Genomic DNA, 23,122 nt, shown 5'->3' on the forward strand with positions numbered 1-23,122 from the left:
AGGTCTAATTCCTATGGGACGAGCCAGGATTCACCATGCATACAGTCAAGTGACAGCATTTTGGGAAGCGGCCAAACCAAAACAAACTACCTAGTGGAGTTATTATCCAAAAAGATAAAAAACAGAAACCAAGTGTTTAAGTGTAAGCCCCAACTCCATGACCTTAGGAATCGGCTGCAGCAGGAAACTCCCCAGAAAAAAAAAGAAAAAGACAAAGGGAAGATAAAATTTTAGACACATCAAACTTTTGGCTTCTGTATATTTTGTGACTAAATATAACGAACATGTCACATACTTTCATACAGTTCAGGTGATGGAGGAAAATAACAACCAACAAACAGTTCCTTTGCCAGGTATTCTTGAACTAAGTGGAAAGTGGACTTAATGGACACATAAGATAGATTCCACCGTGCGAAAAACTGACAGTGGTATGGTCCACAAAATGATTTCTTTTAAGGGAATTTCCTCTACTTGGTGGAAGAGGGAGTAAGGCAAAGTTATACTAGCTATTTATTTTTTTAAAGACTTACTTTATTTATTTGAAAGGTGACACAGAAAAAGAGACAGGGAGAGGTAGAGCCCTTCCATCCACTGCTCCACTCTCCAACTGGCCACAATGTCCAGGCTGGGCCAAGCGGAAGCCAGGAGCTAGGAGCTTCATCCAGATCCCCGTGTGTGTGCAGGGATCTAAACACTGGAGCCATATTCCACTGCTTTCCCAGGCATGTTAGCAGGGAGTTAGAAGGGATGCTAGCATCCCAGGCAGTGGCTCAACCTGCCACAATGCTGCTCTGGAACCTGCTATTTAAATTAGGGTCTTTTAATTAGGAGTGACAAGTTTATGAGTTCAGAAGGTTCTTAAGATGCCACATATTACCCTAGGAATCATGAACACAGTGGTGCACTAGCATCCTTAATATAGCTTAAAGTGACTTCTTACACAATAGCAACGATACAGAAATCTCAACACTTGGGATCACCATAGTATTCTCCCAAATAAACTTCGGCTGTTCTCCAACACCCAAATCAGTTCCTCTAACACACAGGATGAAAAGCTACTCAGAAGAGGAAATGCTCCTGCCATTTCTTTTGCAGAGTATAGTAATGTAAGTTTATTGCTTAAGTCATTAGTTCCTCATTATTTTCCAATGAGACTTTCATTTCATTAAAGACATTAGAGTTGGCAATATATTACTGTCCTTGGAACCCTGAATTACTATTGTTATATTTTACCATAGAGTATAAAAATAATATACATATACTTCCATAGATCATCAATTCAAAGCAAGACAACTTAAGACTTTTAATATTCAATGAAATATTGTGTAGGGAGCTATATTTCCTGTTTGGGCATTCTAACATTTTCCAAATGTCCAAAAGAGGAAGACCAATAAGTTGTTCTAAACTCATTTCCATTACCACTACTTAAAATAAACAGAGTGCTAAAGGCAACAGAATTCTTAAAGCTCCTCCAAATCAACATGGAGAACATCTTTTTCTAAGACAAAGCCACAAATGTGGCAAGAGACAGAAAATGTCTCTCTATGTAAGTGCCTCTCTTTCCTTCTCTCCCTTCCCCTGACAGACTGCCTCCCAAATATTTCTAAACAATAAATAGTAATAATAGTATCTAATTCAAAGCACTTATTCCAATACCAAGAACATAAATTTTAAAATTCTTAGTTGCTACTATAGTTTTATTTTCTATGAGATAGCATTATCACATGAGATTAAAAATATAAACAAAGATAATTGTTGCTGAAACATAAACAGCATGCCAAAGAGTCTGGACTTCAAAAGGACAGAAAGAAATAAGAAAACATTTTAATAACAATTAAAACACAAGCCTATCACACTTTTAGGAAAAACACAGAATCTAACATTGAAAGATACAGAGATGTATCTGTGCATATGTACAGAAATATAGATTTAAAATTTTTAATTTCAATTTTGTCCATTCACAAAACATCCAAAAGCTTCCTTCCTGGACATAAACACCTTTCCTTAAGTACTAGCAAATGCTTATACTGCCAACCTACTGCTCTGAGTGTAAAGATGCCAAACAGGCAGGTTTTACCAGTCAGTCTTCCAATCAGTAATCTTCTGTATAGCAGGTACTATCATAGTGTTACTGATTCTTAATAGTCACCTCTCAGTCTTGCCTCTATTTGGCTGTCATTTCAGCAGGGCAGATTCTCGTAGGATATCCAAACTGAGACAAACAACACATTTGACACAATTTTTTTTAAACTTAGTTTTATTTATCATAGGAAGGCAGAGATGGAAATCTACTGGTTCACTCCTCAGCTGTCTTGCAAAAGCAAGGGCTAGGCCAGGCTGAAGCGGGGAGACAAGAACTCAGTCTGAGTTCCCATCTGGGTGGAAGGAATCCAAGTACTTGTGCCATCACCTGCTGCTTAGCACCAGGAGAAAGTGGCAATCAGGAGTGAAGACAAGACAACTTCAGGAACCTCAATATGAGATGCAGGCATCCCAATCAGCATCGTAACTGCTACACCAAATGTCAATCCCTGACATAAATTCTTACAATATTAATGTAAAATGTTACGTGAACTATTTATTTTTTAAGATTTACTTTTCTTGGAACAGCAGATTTACAGAGAGCAGGAGAGACAGAGTGAGGAAGATCTTCCATTTGCTGATTCATTCCCTAAGTGGCCATAATAGCCAGAGCTGAGTTCAGCTGAAGCCAGGAGCCAGGAGTGTCCCAAGGCCTTGGGTCATCCTCGATTGCTTTCTCAGGTCACAAATATGGAACTGGATGGAAAGTGGAGAAGCTGGGACACAAACTGGTGCCCATATGGAATCCCAGTGCTTACAAGGCAAGCATTTAGCCACGGAGCCATTGTGCTGGGTCCATTAAAAAGTTTCATTAGAAAACAACCATATTCCATTCATGGACACACGATCGATAGATGTTTTCATACTACAGTAGTAGAATTAGATTAAAAACTGAGGTAAATGGCATGGTACTAAAGTCTAATGTATTTATTATCTTTCTTTTACATGAAAAGCTTGCTGATCTCTTGATTAAATAAACCATGACTTGATCATAAGTTTATGCAGCCATTTAAAACAGTATAGAGGGCCCAGCGGCGTGGCCTAGTGGCTAAAGTCCTTGCCTTGAACGCGCCGGGATCCCATATGGGCGCCAGTTCTAATCCCGGCAGCTCCATTTCCCATCCAGCTCCCTGCTTGTGGCCTGGGAAAGCAGTCGAGGATGGCCCAAAACTTTGGGACCCTGCACCAGTGTGGGAGACCCGTGTGGGAGACCCGGAAGAAGTTCCTGGTTCCTGGCTTCGGATCGGCATAGCATCAGCCGTTGCGCTCACTTGGGGAGTGAATCATCGGACGGAAGATCTTTCTCTTTGTCTCTCCTCCTCTCTGTATATCTGACTTTCCAATAAATAAATAAATCTTTAAAAAATAAATAAATAAATAAAATAAAACAGTATAGGAAGTATTTACTAGTGAGAATGCTTAATTAACTAAATAAGATTATATATATAATAGTATATCAAATTAAGGCCACACTTTTGCTCATTTTAATAATTATAACATAGACGGGGATAAGCCCATGGCTAGCAAACAAATCCTCTGCCTTTTGCGCCAGCAACCTATATGGGCACCATTTTGTGCCCCAGATACTCTACTTCCAATCCGGCTCCCTGCCCTAGGAAAACAGTGGAGCATGGCTCAAATACTTGGGCCTCTGCACCCACATAGAAGACCCAGAAGAAGCTCTTGGCTCCTGGCTGCAGATCAGCTCAGCTTCAGCTATTGTAGTCATTTGGGAAGTGAAGCAACAGATTCAAGAGCTCTTCCTCTGTCTCTCCTTCTCTCTCTCTATAAGATATGCCTTTTAAAAAAATGAGTATTTCAAAACAGTATTAAAAATAGTAACATATAAAATAGAAAACACTAGAAAATTGTGTCAAAATATTAAGTTTTTAACCTGTAAGGGAGAATTTATATATATTTTTGGAACTTATCTACATTATACTTTCTAAAACAATGTATTTTAATATTAATAAAAATAATGTTGTGAAAGGCAGACTTGAAAATAGACTCTGGAGCTATCTTCAGCTCCTGGCACTCATGACTTGCTTCTAAACTACAGAACATGGGCCGAGCACAATAGCCTCATGGCTCAATCCTCACCTTGCATCCACCAGGATCCTATATTTGTGCTGGTTCATATTCTGGCTGTTCCTCTTCCCATCCAGCTTCCTGTTTGTGGTCTGAGAAAGCAGTAGAGGGTGGCCCAAGGCCTTATTACCCTGCACCATTATGGGAGACCTGGAAAGAAATTCCTGGTTCCTAGCTTCGGATCAGATCAGATCTGCTCTGGCCATTGTAGCCACTTGGGAAAGTGAACCAGCAGATGGAAGCTTTCTCTCTCTCTCTCCTCTTCTATGTATATCTGCTTTTCCAATAAAAAAAAAATTAAAAAAAAAAGTATAGAACATGGGAAGTCTAAAAGAGTATCACTTCCACAAACAAGGTATGTAATAATGACTTCACTCCTGCCAGCACATCTCCCTGTTGCCTTGTGGCTTGTACACTTAACAGCTATGTAAGACCAAACCAGGTGGTTAAGCAACTGAGTGTGGTCTTTGGCAAAGAGACAAAAACAAATGAACAGCCTCAGTTCAAAGGCTACAGGAAATGACAGCTTGCCAACAACCACCTAAGCCTGGAAGTAGATCCTTCAACGGTCAAGCTCTCAGGTAAAATCCTTTCACTGGCTGACAGGTGGACTGCAAAGTCACGAGACACCCTGAAGCAGAGAATCCTCTTAATCCGTGCCAAGATTTTAGACCCACAGAAATCATGAGATAACATGTGTCATTTTAATCCACTAATTTTACAGTTATTGCTAATGCACAAGAGGTGCCTGATACAAATACCGAAATTATTGCTATGGAATAATTTGTAAAAAAGAAAACACCAACTTTCAAGTGCTTAAGCAATTCCAATATTTCATGGTAGATATGACATCAGAAAAGAAACAGTGAAAATTAGTGGGTTGGCCAAATTCTATTCTTTAGGTAAAATTAGTATGCCAGTCACCAGATATACACCAGGTATACACTAAAACCATTCAGGTTTGAACTCAAAGATCTGGAAAGAAGTCCTGACTATACAAAGTTCCCCAAAGCCTGGAAATACTATTATCTAAATTTAACAAGAAATGAGCATTTGATTTTCAGTTCTCTTGAGTGTTCTGTACCTACCTACTTCCCCTCCAAACCCCTCCAAAGCCCACCTCATTTGGTCAATATAAAAAGAAGCACTACAGTAAGGCCCAGCCAGGGTGGGTGAGGGGCAGCCCAGAGGATGCTGAGAAAGGGGGCTGATAAGGGATATGGCCGCACCTGCAGAATGCAGCCCCCTCCCCAGCTGAGCAGTGAAGTATGGATTCACCAAGGTTGAAACGAACCCACTCCATCCCCTAAACTCCACCTTTGCAGCTCTCTAACAAAATTGATACTTCATGCTCCTGGGTGCAACTTTGCTGGCCCACTGTCTGCTGGACCAGTGAATCTCGCTGGACCAGTGAAGTCTGGGAATGCCCCCAATAAGGCTTGTTTTAAGCTGGATTGTATTCTGTGTAGATTTCTGGTTCTGAACACAAACTCAAACCTTACAACTATCACCACAGAAAAATTGCAGCTGGGATGCCCACACGGCATCTCAGAGTTCAGCTACAGCCCTTGACTCCAAGTTTCCACCTAGATTCTGACAGGAAGCAGACAAGGCTCAAACAATCCCCTTCCTACCAGCCAGAAGACCTGGCCTGAGTTCCCAGCTCCTGGGTTCTGCCCAGCCCAGGCCAGTCCTTGCAAGTATCTGAAGAGTAAACCAGCAAATTGGAGTGCTTTTTAACGTAAATGAAGAATTCTAAATTTCAAATAAAAAAGAGCTACTGCTCTGAAATTATAGCCACCAGCAAAATCTAGTCTCTTCCCAGTATTCCAAAAATAAAAAATAGTAACATACTCTCTAATAGGATTAAGCAAATGTAAATTACTCATTTTCACCTTGATCAATAGGGTAATTACATATGTAAATCTCTCATTCTTATCCCAAAATTGTCTTTAAACAAATGTCATCTAATTTGTATGTCTAACAAGCCATTGCAGTTTATCACTGAAGCAGTAATAGTATTTTACTAGTTTTAGAAGTGCCGCACTATTAAAGACCTTTCCCCTTCCCCAAGCAGTTCTTACAAGAAAAAGCCATTGTCAGCGTTACTACTGGATACTGGCCATAGATCATAAATATCCATTTCTTACCACTGGTCTTTGGGGGAGTAAAATATAACAAAATGGACAAACTGTCCTCTGAGCCAGGTAAAAGCATCTCATTTAGATTTATAAATATCCTGGAGATGTAGTGGAAAGATTGTCAAGACACATATTATTTGCATTTTTTTTAATGAAAGAAGAAATCGATGAAGCATTGACTTTGATCTTATCTTGCCCCTCCCCCAAAAAACTTCACCACCAATACTAAATGGAGGGGAAAAAAATCTACCTGCTGAATTTTATCCCTCTGAATAACACTTCAAATTTTACTTACAGTTACTCTTGTTACAAACTGCTCTCACATTCATTTCCCCTCAGAGTAAAATCTCGATTTTAAAGGACTCCTCGGTCATTTTGAGAGCTGGTGATGCAAATTATTTTAGGAGATTTTACAGCTGGAGCATTGAAGACTGCAAGAATGAAAGTTCAAATCGGCACTAAGGATCAATAATCTTAAATGAATTGTTCCAACGGAAATCATGACAGATAGATAGTTTATTCATTTAGTCACGACTCTTGACATGTGTGAAGTCCTTTGGAATGGTGGAACCTACCATGCTTTATTTCTCTTTGGCTCCTTTGGTCTGATTGTTTGCATCCCACCTCCCTGTTTCCCTGCAAGATTCATATTTTGAACCCCCAATCCTCAGTGTAATATTGAAAAACAGATCCCATGAAAGGCAAGGAGGGTGGAGTTCATGATGGGATTACATTCTTGATAAAAACAGAAGAAGCAGAAGGTCCTTCTCTCTCTCTTCTCTGTCTGTACCAGACAAAGCTATAGAAAGAACCATCTGGGAACCAGAGGCTGGACTCTGGCCAGACAATGAATCTGCCACTGATCTTGGACATTCCAATCTTCACAAAGAGAGAATAGATAGACTTGATCCAGCTTCCTTCCAAAAGCAGAGCCTAAATCCTCACTTCTTGAGAATGAATAACATTTGGTGATTTGCATTTAACAAATAGAAAGGATGTGAAACCATGCTGTAGGGACCTTCAAGAAGATAGACACTGTGGCATATGACTTGGTCTGGCTGTAAGATCAGTTGCACTGGTGTAGGGCAACTGACATATTGTGAGACAACTTGGACATTTATATGAAAAGTATGACAAGAAATGAAGGCTAAGTGTGAGTTTCAAACATCCACATCACTACCAACCCAGTTTACAATCCAGATGCAATCTGATGACAGATCTTGAGCCATAACCACATAGTCTTGAGTTGAAACTTCAAGGTAATTTGAATTACTGTCTCAAGTTGCTACATTCCTGAAACAATTCAGTATATAGGAATGTATATCCCATACCAGCAGAAACAAGGAATGTATTAAATGGCAGTATACAAATACACCTAGCAAAATCTAGGCAGTGGTAAATTTTACAAGAAACAAACCCACTTCTTCAGTCAAAAAATTAAAAAAAAAATCTTAACTTTTTACATGTGAATTCAAACAAGGTATTTAAAAGGTTATAGGACAACAATGTGTAAATTATGGATATTTAATGATATTAAGGAATTATTACTGATTTTTTTTTAGAAAGTTTGATGACGGCATCGCAGCTATGTTTTAAGAGAGTTCCTGACTTCCACCGATATATGCTAAAATATTTACTACTATTTTGCCTGGAATTTATGAGAAAGAGAGTCAGTAGGGAGAGTGGAAAGGAAATAGGGTTGGCTATGAGTTTATAAATATTGAAGCTGAGTGAATGGGAACATGGGCATTCAGTTTGCTTTAGACTTTCTACAACAAAGATTTTAAAAGGGAAAACCTATGCAAATATTCCAACACACACAATCAAATAACATAGCTTACTTAAGAGTGCACTCAGTAAAATCAAATAACTAAAAGCAGATGAACATAGGGATGCATGTTGGTTTCACTGATACTGTCTCAACCCAGATGTTTTGAAGAATTGAACTTGCATTATTTTTAACATATTGTTTACTCAATACTATGTCAATTAATTCCATAACGTTGTATATTGATACTGATGTTTTGTTGGGGATTTTAACTGACCGGAACTTTACTCTGTTAGCTCTACCTTCAGACCAGAGAAGGTCTCCCCAAGAGGCCACTGAACTTATCTGGACAATAAGATGCTGGACTTTATGCTAGGTATATGCTTGCAATGAAGGAATCTCAACTGTGGTTATGCAGCAAGGTGGAGGAATCCACTATGGGGGGAGGGGTGTGGGAGGAGTGGGGGGAATCCCCAGTGCCTATAAAGCTGTATCACATAATACAATGTTAATAACAATAAAAATTAATTAATTAATTAATTAATTTTTAAAAAGCAGATGAAGACCATAAGGGCTTGAAGATTCTGTCATTTAATATAATTAAAGGCAACAATTTGTTAAGTGTCAAGCCCAAAATCCAGACTCCACATTTCGAATGAATGCATCTACTTAAATGACTGGCTTGTAGTTAATATCTTTGGCAAGTATTACTTGATCAAATAACCCATAGCAACATCAAAGATATTATGTCTTCATTTTAATAGTTCAATTCAAATCATGGTCATATTTAGTCACCATATGGACTTTCTTCTTCACCTTTTCCATCATGTTAGAAAGAGTGTAGATTAGAACCTTAAAATGATTCATGCTAAACTTTTATCATCCACCTAGAAAAGCAGCAAGGAGAAACTTATATTAACCAATGGATGGTAAAAGAGACATAAACAGATGCTCTTCACAAGTCTCAGTGCGCCCATGGCAATTATCACCTGTTCTGCTTCATCTATTAGTGCTATGCATGAAAAAGAAGCCAAGAGACAGAAAAACACAGACAAGAAACTTAACCGCCACAGTTGTTTCAAATTCCTTTGTAAAAACAAAACAAAACAAAAAATACATATGACAGCATCCAAACTACAAAATGGAAAGGATAAGCAATTGTAAAAACATCCTGTGCCAAGGCCTGATAACTAAAGCAGCTCACAAAGATCTCATCTCTGTTCCCTTCGTCCCTTACAAACAGAATGGAGAAACTACATTTCAGCAGAAAAGAATCAATCTAGAGATCCCTCATTCTCTCCAATTCAGAATCTGTGTGGTAACTCAGGGCCTACACTGGCAGCAGACTTCATTAACATGGTTAACACGATAACAAAACAAGATGGATCAAGGTTCAAAATTGTAACAGTGGCTTAACTATGAAAGAAAGAAAAAAACCCTTTATAGATTAAAAAAAAAAAACAAGGAAGAAAATATTCTAACATATAGGTTAAAAATAGGTCTGAACAGGATTAAAGCTCCATCTTCCTTTTACATTTTGAAATACATTTTCTTGAGTAACATTTTATTAAATGTCAAACACTTCAAATGTCCAATTCTTATTATTCACATGTAAGATTTTTTTTAAGGTTTCATAGTACAGCTATGGTATAATAGATGTTCTTTATTTAAAATTTAAATAATTATATTCACTAAAGCAACTCCAGAAAATATGTACTTAAAATCAATGCCCGAGTTATTTCAAAATAGATGGTTTGCATGAAAGATATAATTAAGACCGGCCTCCTCTCAGTATGAATTGCTGATGTGGTACTTCATATAGAAGTTATACACTGTTTTCCCAATATGTCAAAGAAATACTAGGCATTACGAGTTCTGTCTACACAAAAGCACACAAATGTACTGAACAAAGCTAGCTTACTTACTGCAAGGTACTGTGCTCCAGTGACTGCTTGCCTTTTAGTAACAGCAACAGTAATAATATAGATGAAAACAGATAGTTCCGCCTCAAAAAAATAAAGAGGAAGCAAAATAAGTAACCAAAGTAATAACACCAGGAAGTACTGAATTTTTCTTAACATACCAACTCTCCATTTTTCCATTTGGTTTGGGCTCCATTTCCATCTTAATCTGGGGAGGAGGGAGAAGGCAAGTGCTCCAGTATGGGAAATTCATAGTATCCAAAGTGCTATTAGATATGTTCCTAGCAACCAGGAAATGTATTACAGATTCCTTTCATTTAGAAACCCTCTTTGAGTATTTGAATGAAGCCTAAGGGCTAAGCGTCCATTCAATTTATATAAAGTAGAACATGAATTCAGAAGACTGGAAGGCAGTGTATAATTTTACTCATTTTTCTCCCCAAATTGTCAGATTTAAAACATTTGATGATGAATACTAAATGGTTCCATTACCAACAACTTCACTAGCTCTTAACCCACCATTTAAAATCTTTCCCCAACAGCACTAACACCTGCTGCCTATAACTACACTAACAATTCCACTTCAAATAAATACGTCTATGACTAATCAGAGAATACCATAAGGGAATATACTTTTGAGAATAGACAGGCGTATAAAACGAAAGGCAAATTTTTAGATGAATTTCTTTAACTTCCTTCTATATTTTACTCTGGCAGAACCATCAAGTTCTATTCCAATACTCCAGAAAAAAAAAAAAACAATGTGGTTACTTACATTCTCATTAATTGGTGGTTATAATATGTTTTTAGGGCCCAATAAAATCACAACAAAAACTTTAGGGTATAACCAATAAAGCATTCATATGTTTTCCAACTCTATCTCACACAACACTCCAAGATACATATTGAGCCTGGCGTGGTACTCTAGCACATGCTGAGATGCCATATGTGTGCCGATTCTCAGCCCCACTTCCCATCCAGCTCCCTGCTTATGGCCTAGGAGGGCAGTCAAGGGCAGCCCAAAGTCTTGCGAGCCTGCACTCACATGGGAGACCCAGAGGAGGCTCCAGACTCCTGGCTTTGGATAGGCGCAGCTCCAGCTGTCGCTTGGGGAGTGAGTCATCGGACGGAGATTCTTCCTCTCTGTCTCTCCTCCTCTCTGTATATGTTTCCAATGATAAATAAATAAAAACATCTTTAAAAAAAAATATCACCATTTTAAAATGGATTTAAAATTCTGTGGAAACAACAATTTACTAACTGGTCACATGACATATATATATATATAACACAGGCTGCGAGTCAAGAACTGTCACTGTTATAAGTGGCCATTGGACACAAAAGGAGGGTAAATGGTCTCTTGGAAGTAAGGCCATGTGCAGCTGTTGGTTATTTGTAAAAATGGGGAAGAAAATGAGAAGAATCACTGTCCGGGTTAACTGTTTTAGTCAGACAAAGATATCGTACAACAGGAAGGACCAACAGTAAACATACTTACAAGGCAGAAATCCATTATTAAGCCAATGGCTGTGTCCTTCTGTGTTAGTTTTTTTTTTTTTTTAAGTTGTAACTACAAATCGTTTACCTTGCATACTGTTAGACTGCATTTTTCAGAGTTCTTGCTCTAGGTCAGAAAACCAAATATTTTACTATAGAAAAGCCTAAAAGAAAGACACATTTATCAAAGATCAGGACTTTGAAGTGTTTCTGAAGTACAGTTGCTTCTTGACCAACAATCAATCAACCCATCAGTAGTTGAAAATGTCCTCAGCTGAAAATGCATTGGACATATTTGACTTATGGAACATCCCAGCACAGCAGCACAATACCCTGCAGAGCATCAGCTCTTTCCTGCACACTCCCAGGAGATGCGCCTCCTGTCGGTGTCCAGCAATACCTGAAAGGTAAAGATCACAGTGCAAATCACAAGCCCAGAGGAAGTTCACAAACCATGGTTTCTACTGAGTACATACTGCATTCACACCATCACAAAGTCAGAAAATCTTAAGCAAGGTGCCCTCTTTCTGCTTCGAAGATTTTTAATAAGTACAGCACAGTGAGTTTTTGTTCTGTATTTGAACATAAACCACAAAAAAAGATTCACTTTCAAAAATAAACATTCTGTGTACATTTGGCCCAAAGCAAAAATCAAACAAAAAACTGACATTTCATACACAGAGTTGAGACAATGAAGTTTATGATGACATTTTAAGACAACATAGTGCATGTACAGTTTTGCAATTTATTAAACTTATCGGAATTTCCACTGGGTGGCTCACACTGAACCTAATTTCTGACTGCCCCTCTTGTATGCAAACTCAGTCTGCACCCTGCAGATAGCACTATTCCTGATGTCAGAGGTTGGCCATCCTGCGTGATCTTGCTGCTGCCTCTCTGTCTGCCCTCATGTCTGCTTTTGTCAAATAGCAAAGACCTTTTAGAGCAGGATTCAAGTGACACGCTTCCACCTGCTTTAACTCACATGTTCCCAATAGGCCAGGAAATGTACCTCCTGTGGACCCCAGTTTTGGGTGTGTCCTACAACGGTGATACTCTCACAACCCTCTGTCCAACCTCCCACACAGCTCAGTCGAGACAGCATTCAGTTTCCTCCTAAGTAAGTGCAAAAACAGATGAGGCAGTGCCCCATTAACCTAGGATTTTGAGGTCTTTATTTAATGGACTGCTTGATAATCTGCCCACATACTAAAAGGGAAAAGCACTGCAATATTAATAGGCCCAGCCATTAATGCTTCATGGGAACAAAGCCACTCTGATTCTGGGACAGAACTAAGCCTGAATGTCTTATTTGCCATTACCTCAGGAATATATCCTGTTCTGTCTTTAAGGACCATGGCACATAAACACCATTAAGCTTAACGCTCTAACTGTGACAGAATGCTCACTTCTATCAAAACTTAAATTTTTTCAACAGAACTGTTTTTGCCTTTGCCAATTAGAAGTGTGAGAAATTTTTGGTCAAAGCCTATGGAAAAACTGCATGAGGTAATAGGACAGCAATATGATTTGTTTTTCTACATTCCTTAAAAAGTTCCCATCCTCCTATTCTGAGTTTACACGGAGAAAGGTAATGAATAGATACCAGGTCTTCTTAAAGAATGACTAAATTAAGGGCCTAGCACAGTAGCCTAGTAGCTAAAGTCCTCACCTTGCACATGCCGGGATCCCATATGGGCGCCGGTTCTAACCTGGGCGGCACTGCGTCCCAGCCAGCTCCCTATTTGTCATCTGGGAAAGCAGTCAAGGTTGGCCCAAAGCCTTGGGACCCTGCACCCATGTGGGAGACCTGGAAGAGTGCTCCAGGATCCTGGGTTCGGATCGACTCAGCTCCAGCCGTTGCGGTCACTTGGGGAGTGAATCATTGGATAGAAGATCTTCCTCTCTGTCTCTCCTCCTCTCTACATATCTGACTTTCCAATAAAAATAAATAAAGCTTTAAAAAAAGAGTAACTAAGTTAAACCATGAGAATAGAATGGCAAGACAGGAAAATTTACCATTTTATAAACATAAAACATACTCAACTCCCAATAAAAATAATAATAATAATAAAAAATTCAATACCAGTTATAAACACTTCTAAGTTAAAGTTTTACATATTCCATTCTTAGCTACTAGCACCAGATAAATACGAATCATGGCAGAAACAAAGCCTTGTTTAGTGCTATAGGCAGCTTTTATTAGCAGAATCAAGCAGAAAATGATCAGACAAATAAATATTAAAACACAAAATGTACTGGTGATGACACTATACTAAAATAACATATAGGAGATTTACAATATTTTGAGAAGGGGTAGGGAAGCCCTACTGTAAACAGTTGCTTTAAACTCCACACTCCTCCCCTCAAACTGAGCAAACCTCACAGAAATTATCATCTGTGACTGTAAAATCATGAAGTTTGTACTCATGGTTCCTTCGCGTCGGTATTCTTCAGAGCAGGAAATGAGCTACATTAAGCTGTCTCACTGTTTTCTCCATCTTGAACAGCTGTGAACTCTGGAATCTCATTCATCCTCAGAACATCTGAATACAGCAAGTAATTACGTAGGCTCCTGGGAAGCGGCAACTGACAGATACAACTGTCAGACTGCAGGTCTTCAGGTTTTAGGCCGGACCGAATTTCCAAACGGCAAAGATGGGTCAAGGATGGGACAGAAACTGAAGAAACAAAGAAAAAGTAGCAAGGTAAAACATTTTTTAACAGAAAAGTTTAACAAGACATGAAAGTAAACACCATCCCCTTCCCCTGCTCCCATCTCTGCGTGTAAGAGAATTAGGTGTTTCTTTAGACTTACTTTGAAATAAGACTTCTTAGGCCAGATGACACTTCCTACAGCCTTCAGCCGATTCAGTTCCCATCCGTTGTCAGCCACACACTCAGAGTTAGTATAGTACCCAGTACCACAAAAACTAAACATTCACATTCTACAAACCTGACAATAACAATGGCACTTGAGAAGTGAATGAATTACCTTTAGAAATGTTGAAAGTTCAGAGCAACAAATGCTAAATCCCTTCCAGGCTGTCTCACTGTAAACCTTCTGAACCAAGTCTCTCAAGTGAAGGGCTGGGAGGCTTACAAATTCTTTTTGTTTGTGACATAAAATGAATTTTTTAAACTGGCACAAAAAAAGGAACATTTACTGAGTGCCTTCCATGCCAATGCACTTCACACATATTCTCTTTTCATCTTCACGGACCCTATGGTGCTGTTTTAGAGGAAAGAAGTTTAGGCAGGTAAAGCAGGTTTCTAGATGCCACTAAGCTAGTAAATGGCAGATTCAAGCCCAGATCCATCAGACCCAATACTGTGTTGCCTAAATGTTTGCTGAAGCCACTACAGATTAAAGAATAACCCACAAGTAAGAGGCATGTGAGAACCATTTCATTTTCCAAGATAAAAACTGGAGAGTCCTAAAGCAGTACTTTTATGTGAAACAAACCTACATCCTTTTGTTAGTAAAAGATATCTTTTATAAATTTGTCTGAGATTGGGATCAGACCGGGACCAAAGACAAGTTCTAGCAAGAGCACAACTAATTCCAGACCAGCTAGTCTGACTTCAAATCTAGGGTTCACTACCTACTAACACCCCATTGGTCTTCAGACAAACTAACTCCACAATATTTTCAACTTTAGTGTATTAGTTTATTTTAGTTCATTCAGACTGTAAGAAACTCCTCAAATTATTATTTTAAAATGCTAAATAAGGAAAAGTTATCTATCAATCTACATGAAAGGCAGAGAAACAGAGAGAAAGAGAGATCTCCCATCCACTGGGTCACTCCCCCAAAACCTACAATGACCACGGTTGTACCAGGCCCAAGAGAGGAGTTCTGTACTTCATTCCTATCTCTGATCTTGGTGTTATGGACCCAGTTCTTGAGCTATCAGCTACTGCCTGCCACGTGCCCATTAGTAGGAAACTGGATAGAATCAAAGGCACACACGAACCCTGGCTGTCCAACAGGGGATGGAGGGGCTAACTACCTTCTGTTGTTAAGTATAAAGATGTTCAACTGGGGTTGGTGTCATGTCACAACGTGCTAATCCTCCTGAAATGCTGCCCTTCATGTCTGGCAGCTTCACTTCCAATCCAGCTCTTCGATAATGAGCTGAGAATACAGTAGAGTTTGGTCTAAGTCCTTGGGCTCCTGCATCCACATGGGAGAATCAGAAGCAGCTCCTGGCTCCCAGCTCACTTCTGGCTGTGGCAGCCATTTGGAGAGTGAACCAGCAGATGAAAGATCTGTTTGTGTCTGTCCTCTCTCTGTAAAATCTGCCTTTCAGATAACTAAATCTTTTTTAAAATGTTCAAATACTAGTAAAGACCAAGAGCAATAATTGGCCAGTTCATGGAAAGTCACCTTAAAGAGGATGACCAAACTAGATATATTTTTAAACATTCTAATTTAAAACGTATACATGAATTACCTGCATAGTGCCCTGTGATTTGTAGCTTTGCTTTCAGGTAAAACACACATGAAACAATGTGAGTACACAATCCTTCCACATTTTTATAACTATTTTCATATCTTTCAGTTGTCTTACATCTAATCCAACCTCTATGTCAGATGAACACTGTATAAAATCTTTTTTAACAAGATTTACTTATTTTTATTTGAAAGGCAGATTTACACAGGACAGGCAGAGGAAGAGATTTTCCATCTGCTGGTTCACTCAAATGACCTCAATAGCTGGACCTGGACTGGAATGAAATCAGGAGCTTGGAGTTTCCTCCAGGTCTCCAATGTGGCTGTAGAGTCCCCAGGACATGGGCCATATTTCACTACTTTATCAAGAACATCAGCAGGGAGCTGATTCAAAAGCAGAGTCGCAAGGACTTGAACTGGTGCCCATAAGAAATGCTAGCCCTGCGGGTGGAGGTTTAACCTACCATGCCACAGCACCAGTGCCTAAAAAAATTTTGAAAGCATTTAACTTTGCCTTAATAGAAACAGTGATTCTCTTCTCACAGCCATAATTCATTGGCTTATGCAACTTGGAATGAAATAATTGCAATAACTTGCCAAATATCATAAAGTTTCATAAATAAACACAACTAATTCTTGCCAGGTACACAATTCAGCTGGTAGAGATAAATGTAATGTCTGCACTCCAGACAGTAGTCTCTCAGATGCAAAAACACAAGCATACCCTGGGCACAGCCATATATGACTAGGAGAGGAAATGTCAATGCTAGCTAATCCTGAGTAGGGATGGCACGAAAGCTGGTTAAGAAAATTTCTACTGCTATTGAGGTAGAGTTTAATAAGTATCTGATATATCTGATACATTGGATATCTTCATTCTGCCCAATATTGGCAGTGTGGATACTTGTGATATACCCAGAAGAAAGATAAATAATGGTCGTGCTCCATGCAGGAGAGCTGCCCACTAGGGATGAAAGACTACTGTTGCTCCAGCCTCTCTGATTTAACAGATGGTTCACAACACCTCAGGCTGACTGGGAAGACTTCTTTGGCCATCACAAAACCTCCTGCAGTGCTAACAAACCTTTCCACCATATATGACAATACTACAGTCCTAAGTGTAAGGCTTAATGAAGGATTTGATTGTGCTGCCATGAGTGTGGAAACTTAACTATTTGCCATCAAGCTAAACTGGTTCCCACACACATTTGTATAGGATTCTTAAGATCCACCGTGACTCTATACACAGCTACTATTAACTAGACTGGAACTATCTTGATTCAAGTCTAGGGTTCTTTAATTGTGAAAAGCCAAAAATATTTCTATTACATTTTTCAAACCACTGTAACTCTTCTAAGCTTCAGAAGATTTTGCTATCCAAAAATAATTTAAAAGGGTGGATAACAGTATGTCAGATTCTAGCTCCACTTGAATCACTCTACTCCAGTTTTCCTCCAAGGATCACAACAGATCACTGGCCTAATGAACAATATAAGAACTGTGGGTCTGGTGCAATGGCCTAGTGACTGGATCCTTGCCTTCAATTCAATGGGATCCCATATGGGTATCAGTTCCTGTCCCAGCTGCCCCACTTCTATCCAATTCCCTGCTTGTGGCCTGGGAAAGCAGTTGAGGATGCCCCAGGGCCTTGGGATCCTATGCTTGTGTGGGAGACCCAGAAGAGGTTCCAGACTCCTTGTTTCAAATTGGCTGAGCTCTGTGTTGTGGCCACCTGGAGACTGAACCAGCAGACGGAGGATCTTTCTCGCTGTGTCTCCTTCTCTCTGTATATCTGCTTTTCCAATAAAAATATAAAATAAATCTTAAAAAAGAAAAGAAATAAAGGAGAGCAAGAAAGAGAGAGAAAAACAAAGAAAGAAAAGAAAAGAAAGAAAAAAAGGAAGGAAATAAATGAGGCTCAGGCCAAACCCTGTGGAAATACTAGTCCCACTGGTTAGCTCACAAGTTGCGGTGGTGATGGGCTGAGCTAGGTGTGACCATGGAACCTGTCATCACTCACGGGTAAAAGAACTGACAACTGTCTGAGCTGGTCAAGACAGCAGCACCCAAATGTGCACCCTAAAACAGGGTGTGGGGTGGGCTGGGCAGCAACATCCACTGCAGGTTACTGCGGGTCACTCCGACTAGGCTGCAGCTCCCAATGGTTTCTGTGAGGGTCGAGTGTGCTGGGCAGAATCAGGCTGGACTGCAACACCCACTGGTTCCAGTGAAAGACAGGGCTGGAAATAGAACTGACCCAGCAATTGCAACCACCAGTGGATCGGGGCAACAGACTGTGCCAGATCTTGTACTGGCAAGCACACACAAGAATCAGGTCTGGGATCACCTAAGACAAAGTTTCTTCAGAGGTCTCTCCAACTGAACTGCTGATCTCAGAACCCCAACCATGAAGAGAAGTGCAGGTTCCATGGTCTGGCCATGGAGTGCAAATGTCAAAGCTGAGCCTCCTCAGAGGCTCAGACGGAGCAGTGGACAGCATAGCCAGGTGCACATGGAGGATATGGCAGTGCATCAGAACCTGCAGAGGACACGTGGTACCACAACAGAGGATGGAGGACAGAACAAACTGATCATCTACTCCAGCTATGTGTTGACAGTGAAAATCTAGGCAAATGGAGACTCTAAGGTGAACTATGTCAGCCAGTGGATTCTAGAGAGATTTCATCGTGTTTGGAATGGCGAGATTGGCAGCAATTCAGAACCGCTGAATTATCAAAACCACTTGAGCAGGACCCTCGGAGCATGGGGGACCTGGGATGGGTGGGAGGCTGTGAGGGGCTTCTCCTTTTATCTCCCCTTTATCCAAGATACAGAAAAAAAAAAGAGCAATAATGTGGAAACTATGGTCTTACCCACTTTCCTGTAGCCCTTGCCTCTTTGTGTCCTAATCAACTATGTAAATTGTGTCAAAATAAAGCAATTTCAAAAAAAAAAATAGAAGAAAGAAAGAAAAGAAAAGAAAAGAAAAGAAAAGAAAAGAAAAGAAAAGAAAAGAAAAGAAAAGAAAAGAAAAGAAAAGAAAAGAAATAGGGCCCAGGATGATAGCTTAGTAGCTAAATCTTTCCCTTGAATAGACAGGGATCCCATATGGGCGCTGGTTGGTTTCCCAGCTACTCCACTTCCCATCCATCTCTCTGATTGTGGTCTGGAAAAGCAGTTGAGGACAGCCCAAAGCCTTGGGACCCTGCAACCATATGGGAAACCCAGAGGAAGTTCCTGGCTCCTGGCTTTGGATCAGCTCAGCTCCGGCCATTGTGGGCACTTGGGTAGTGAATTAGCTGATGAAAGATCTTTTTCTCTGTAAATCTGCCTTTCTGATAAAAATAAATAAATCTTTTAAAAAATAAAAATTTTAAAAATTTAAAAATAACTGTTCACAACTAAATGGAGGGAGTTTTTCATCTACAGACTATTGACATGGATAATACCATACCCATACCTGTCAATGTCATTTTAGTTTAATACGCCAGTGAAAGCTAAAGGAATTTTACAACCATATATGCAATATTTCAAAGCATGCAAAATTCCTATGAAAGTTTTAATGATGCATATTATTTCCAGATGTGTTGCTACTAGGCTGAGAGAAGATCAAGTCATGCCTTGAATTAATTATAAGGAAAAGACTGCAGGAATAGTAAGTAAAACATACTTTTATGGAAACCCTTTAAAACTGGATTTTAATTTGTGCAATAAATCTCTGTGCTCTTGAATTAAGGCACTAACCATATCTCATGAGTAATAAAACCATGGTATACTTCTAGGTCACTTTTTAAAAAAGATTTATTTATTTTTATTGGAAAGGCTGATTTACTGATAGGAGGAGCAAGGAGGAATGCTGTCTCCTGGAGTTCTGTTCAGATTAGGTCATCAGGAAAGTACAAAAAAATTTTCCTTTCCCACTCCTTAGCTTCTTATCTTGCCACGTGATTGCTCTTATTCTCACCAGAGGCAGAATTCATGGGCCTGTCCAATCTCGGACCTTGGAGACTAATACATTTTCCCTTTCTGGAATGTCAAAGAACCACTCTCTGGAAACTCAACCCTCTATGGAGCCTCCTTTCATCATCTGAAACACAGAGAAGCTTGGGCAAAAACAAAGCTCTCAAGAATGGCTCACAGTTAATCTACTTCTGGACAGTCAGCTTTTAAGGATCTATAGTTTGCCACTGAGGTCTATCAAGAACAAATAATAAAGAAAAAAGAGATATATATTGTCTTAACAACTTAATACGTTCCATTCCTGGCAATAACACCTTCTTAATAACATCATTTTCTGCCTTCCATATACTGGCCACCTTTTTCTCTTTCGCATCCCAGGAGACTGTTGTCCACATTCCTGCAAGAAGAAATCTTTCCTTTCAGTCTTGTTAGTGCCTAAGATGTTGGATAACAATAGTCTGATTTTTAAAGTCTTATTTTTATTGGAAAGGCTGATTTACAGAGAGGAAAAACAGAAAGATCTTCCTTCTGCTAACTCACTCCCCAAGTGGCCGCAACCACTAGAGCTAAGCTGATCCGAAGCCCAGAGCTTCTTCTGGGTCTCCCACATGGGTGTAAGGTCCTAAGGTTTTGGGCCATGCCCAACTGCTTTCCCAGGCCACAGGCAGGAAGCTGAATGGGAAGTGGAGCAGTCAGAATACCAACTGTCACCCATATGGGAACTTTAGCCACTAGGTTACAGCACTGGGTCCCAACAACAGTTTTTCATAAAACTTGCAGCAATCTAGTTAATGCTTATATTTGTCCTTATTATCAGATTTAAGAGCCAGATGTAAGGTCTTTGGGGTTTTGTTCATTTTTATTTTTTTTTAAAGCTTTATTTATTTTTATTGGAAAGGCAGAGTAGATTTATGGAGATGAGAGACAGAGAGAGATCTTCAATCTGCTGGTTCATTCCCAAATGGCTGCAACAGCCAGAGCTGAGCTAATCCAAAGACAAGAGCCAGGAGCCTCCTCTGAGTCTCCCATGCAGGTATAGGTTCCCAAGGCTTTGACCCATCTTCTACTTTTATCCCAGTCCATAAGCAGGGAGTTAGATGGTAAGTAGGACAAGAACCAGTGCCCACATGGGATCCTGGAATTTGCAAAGAGAGGATTAAGTCACTGAGTCATTGTATCTGGCCCTTTTGTTCATTTTTAAGGACAAATGTTTAGTTCATAAAATCTTTAAAAATTCCATCATCCCATTTATAATTTTTGTTTCACAGAGTTTAAATAAATAATCACACTACTTCGATTATTAAAATTTTACATTCTAGAATTTATGGGTAGTTTACAGTTTATCATTTTTAAAGCTTTTTTTTTTTAAAGATTTTGATTTGAAAGGCAGAGTTACACAAAGAAAAGGAGAGTTCAAGAATTTCCATTCCCCAGTCCCCTCCTCAAATGTTCAAAACAGTCAAAGTTAGGCCAATCCAAAGCCAGCATTCAAGAGTTTATTCCAGGTGTCCCATGTGGGTGCAGGGACGCAGGGACTTCAGCCACCCTACACTTTTCTCTTGGGCCATAAGCAGGAAGCTAGATCACAAGTGGAGCAACCAGGACATGGGTGACCATGTGGAATGTTGGCTCTCAGGTAGAGGCTTAATGCGTTACACCACAGTGCTAGCCCCATTTTAATATCATTTTAAAACACCTGAATGAAAAGGCTCATATTAAGTCTACTGGGATCTGATCTAGAACCTGTGAGGAATGAATGATTATTTCCCTGTGGGGGAAGGCCTTTTTAATGGCTTCATCACTATTACTTACAAGTTCCTAAATTAACTAATTTACAAATAGAACTTGATAGCCTTGAAGGTAGAATAAGTCTAGGGAGATTTTTACTAACCATGAATTTCTCATTAAAAAAAAAAAAAAAGACCCAGCTTCTGGCGTTTGTGTCTAGAAAACACTTGTCATGCAATTCGCTCTTATTATATTTATGAGTTTGGTTTAGGTTTTTGTTCTCTTCTTTGTAAAGAGAAATTTATAGTTAACTTAAAATCAATACACAAATCTGCTAGAATTGTGAAGGTCCACAACACAGTCGATGTCTGAGACATTCGGTTACCCATTGGACAAATGGAAAGGCATGTGTCCAATTTTTTAGGATGGCAGGCAATTACGGGTAGAGTTCCTAAAAACAACAACTCATCAGATGAACAGTATCCAGAGGAAATGCCTCTAGGAATAGTGGCCTCTGATTCTCTATATTTAGGTTTATTAATTCCACCAGCTTGGTCCCCACAGCTAGACACAACACACAATTTATCCTGTATTTTAAAAAAAAGAAAGCACTCACCAAATTTAGAGAATTTGTATCCAAAGACTCCAAGTTCAAGCTTTGCACAACAGTGTGCAATGTAAGGAGCAAGTTGGCACTAAACAAGGAATGGCACTACAGAGTACTCACATATTTTCAATACCAAGTACACTATTCAAGCATATTTGCTTTTTATTGACCTTGCTTTAGTCACCAACTCTGCAATAGGATTTGCTTACAGGTCACCTTGGTTATAGGCAAGGTCATGTCATGGAAGCAAACAAGCCTGAAAACTCAGGGAATTAATACAACAAAAATGTATATGCTGTTCATGGAAAATCCTCTGTAGCTCAGGCAATTTTCCTAAAGTAACAACTGAGTATTCTAGGTTCTATCCATTTTGTGTCACCACCATTTCAAATGCAGCCTTCAAACTCTCTCACCAAGAAAAGTCAAAGCATAGAGTCTCCTCCCCCATGTTACACTTTGACCACTTTATTTGTCTCAAGGAAGGAAAAAAAAACAATAAAAATCAATTAATGCAAATCACAATTTCAATGTCTACTGAGAAAATGATGTGACACAGGTACTAGTATCTTTTCTTGAAACTGGAGAAACCAAGGTTCAGAAATTAAAGTAACTTCTCCCCAGCTAGAACGTGGTAGAGACATGACAGAGAGTCACCCTGCATCACTGCAACCTGTTTGATGTGCACGTGGAACATGCACCAGATCACTACCTTGACAGTTAAAATCAGCAAAGAAGTTAAAATTTTTCATTGGCATTAATAAGATTGTACTCCACCCTTTAAACAAACAATTTTATCACAGGTTATCACTGATAGCCTATGTTATTTATATGCTTATGTCTACCTACTCCCTTATAAAGCCACCAGGATTTAAT

The 23,122-nt window shown here is 39.4% G+C and overlaps 1 protein-coding gene and 1 long non-coding RNA gene across 10 annotated transcripts in view; both read right to left on the reverse strand.

Annotated features, from left to right (window-relative positions):
* The window catches only part of LOC121165186, a 62,700-nt gene extending 49,507 nt beyond the window's left edge, over positions 1-13,193 (reverse strand). Inside the window, exons 1-3 of one of the 2 annotated variants that reach the window (XR_005885202.1) lie at positions 11,587-13,193; positions 10,005-10,085; positions 6,607-6,742 (exon numbers count right to left, since the gene is read on the reverse strand). This is a non-coding gene — a long non-coding RNA (uncharacterized LOC121165186). The remainder of the gene's footprint in view (positions 1-6,606; positions 6,743-10,004; positions 10,086-11,586) is intronic. The other variant, XR_005885203.1, reaches the window with a different exon arrangement.
* Positions 13,194-13,682: 489 nt separating this feature from the next.
* ASB3 (ankyrin repeat and SOCS box containing 3) overlaps positions 13,683-23,122 on the reverse strand; it is a 92,279-nt gene continuing 82,839 nt past the window's right edge. For 7 of the 8 annotated variants that reach the window (XM_040993738.1, XM_040993740.1, XM_040993742.1 and 4 more), the window contains one exon: positions 13,683-14,179. In XM_040993738.1, the coding sequence (XP_040849672.1) occupies positions 13,974-14,179 (206 nt within the window). In that variant the 3' untranslated portion in view covers positions 13,683-13,973. Of the gene's footprint in view, positions 14,180-22,579; positions 22,920-23,122 lie in introns of those variants that run through there. The other variant, XM_040993744.1, reaches the window with a different exon arrangement.

Source organism: Ochotona curzoniae, unplaced genomic scaffold (assembly GCF_017591425.1).
Source record: "Ochotona curzoniae isolate NIBS_2020 unplaced genomic scaffold, NIBS_Ocur_1.0 contig_883, whole genome shotgun sequence".
In the NCBI taxonomy this organism is placed as follows: Eukaryota; Metazoa; Chordata; class Mammalia; order Lagomorpha; family Ochotonidae; genus Ochotona; species Ochotona curzoniae.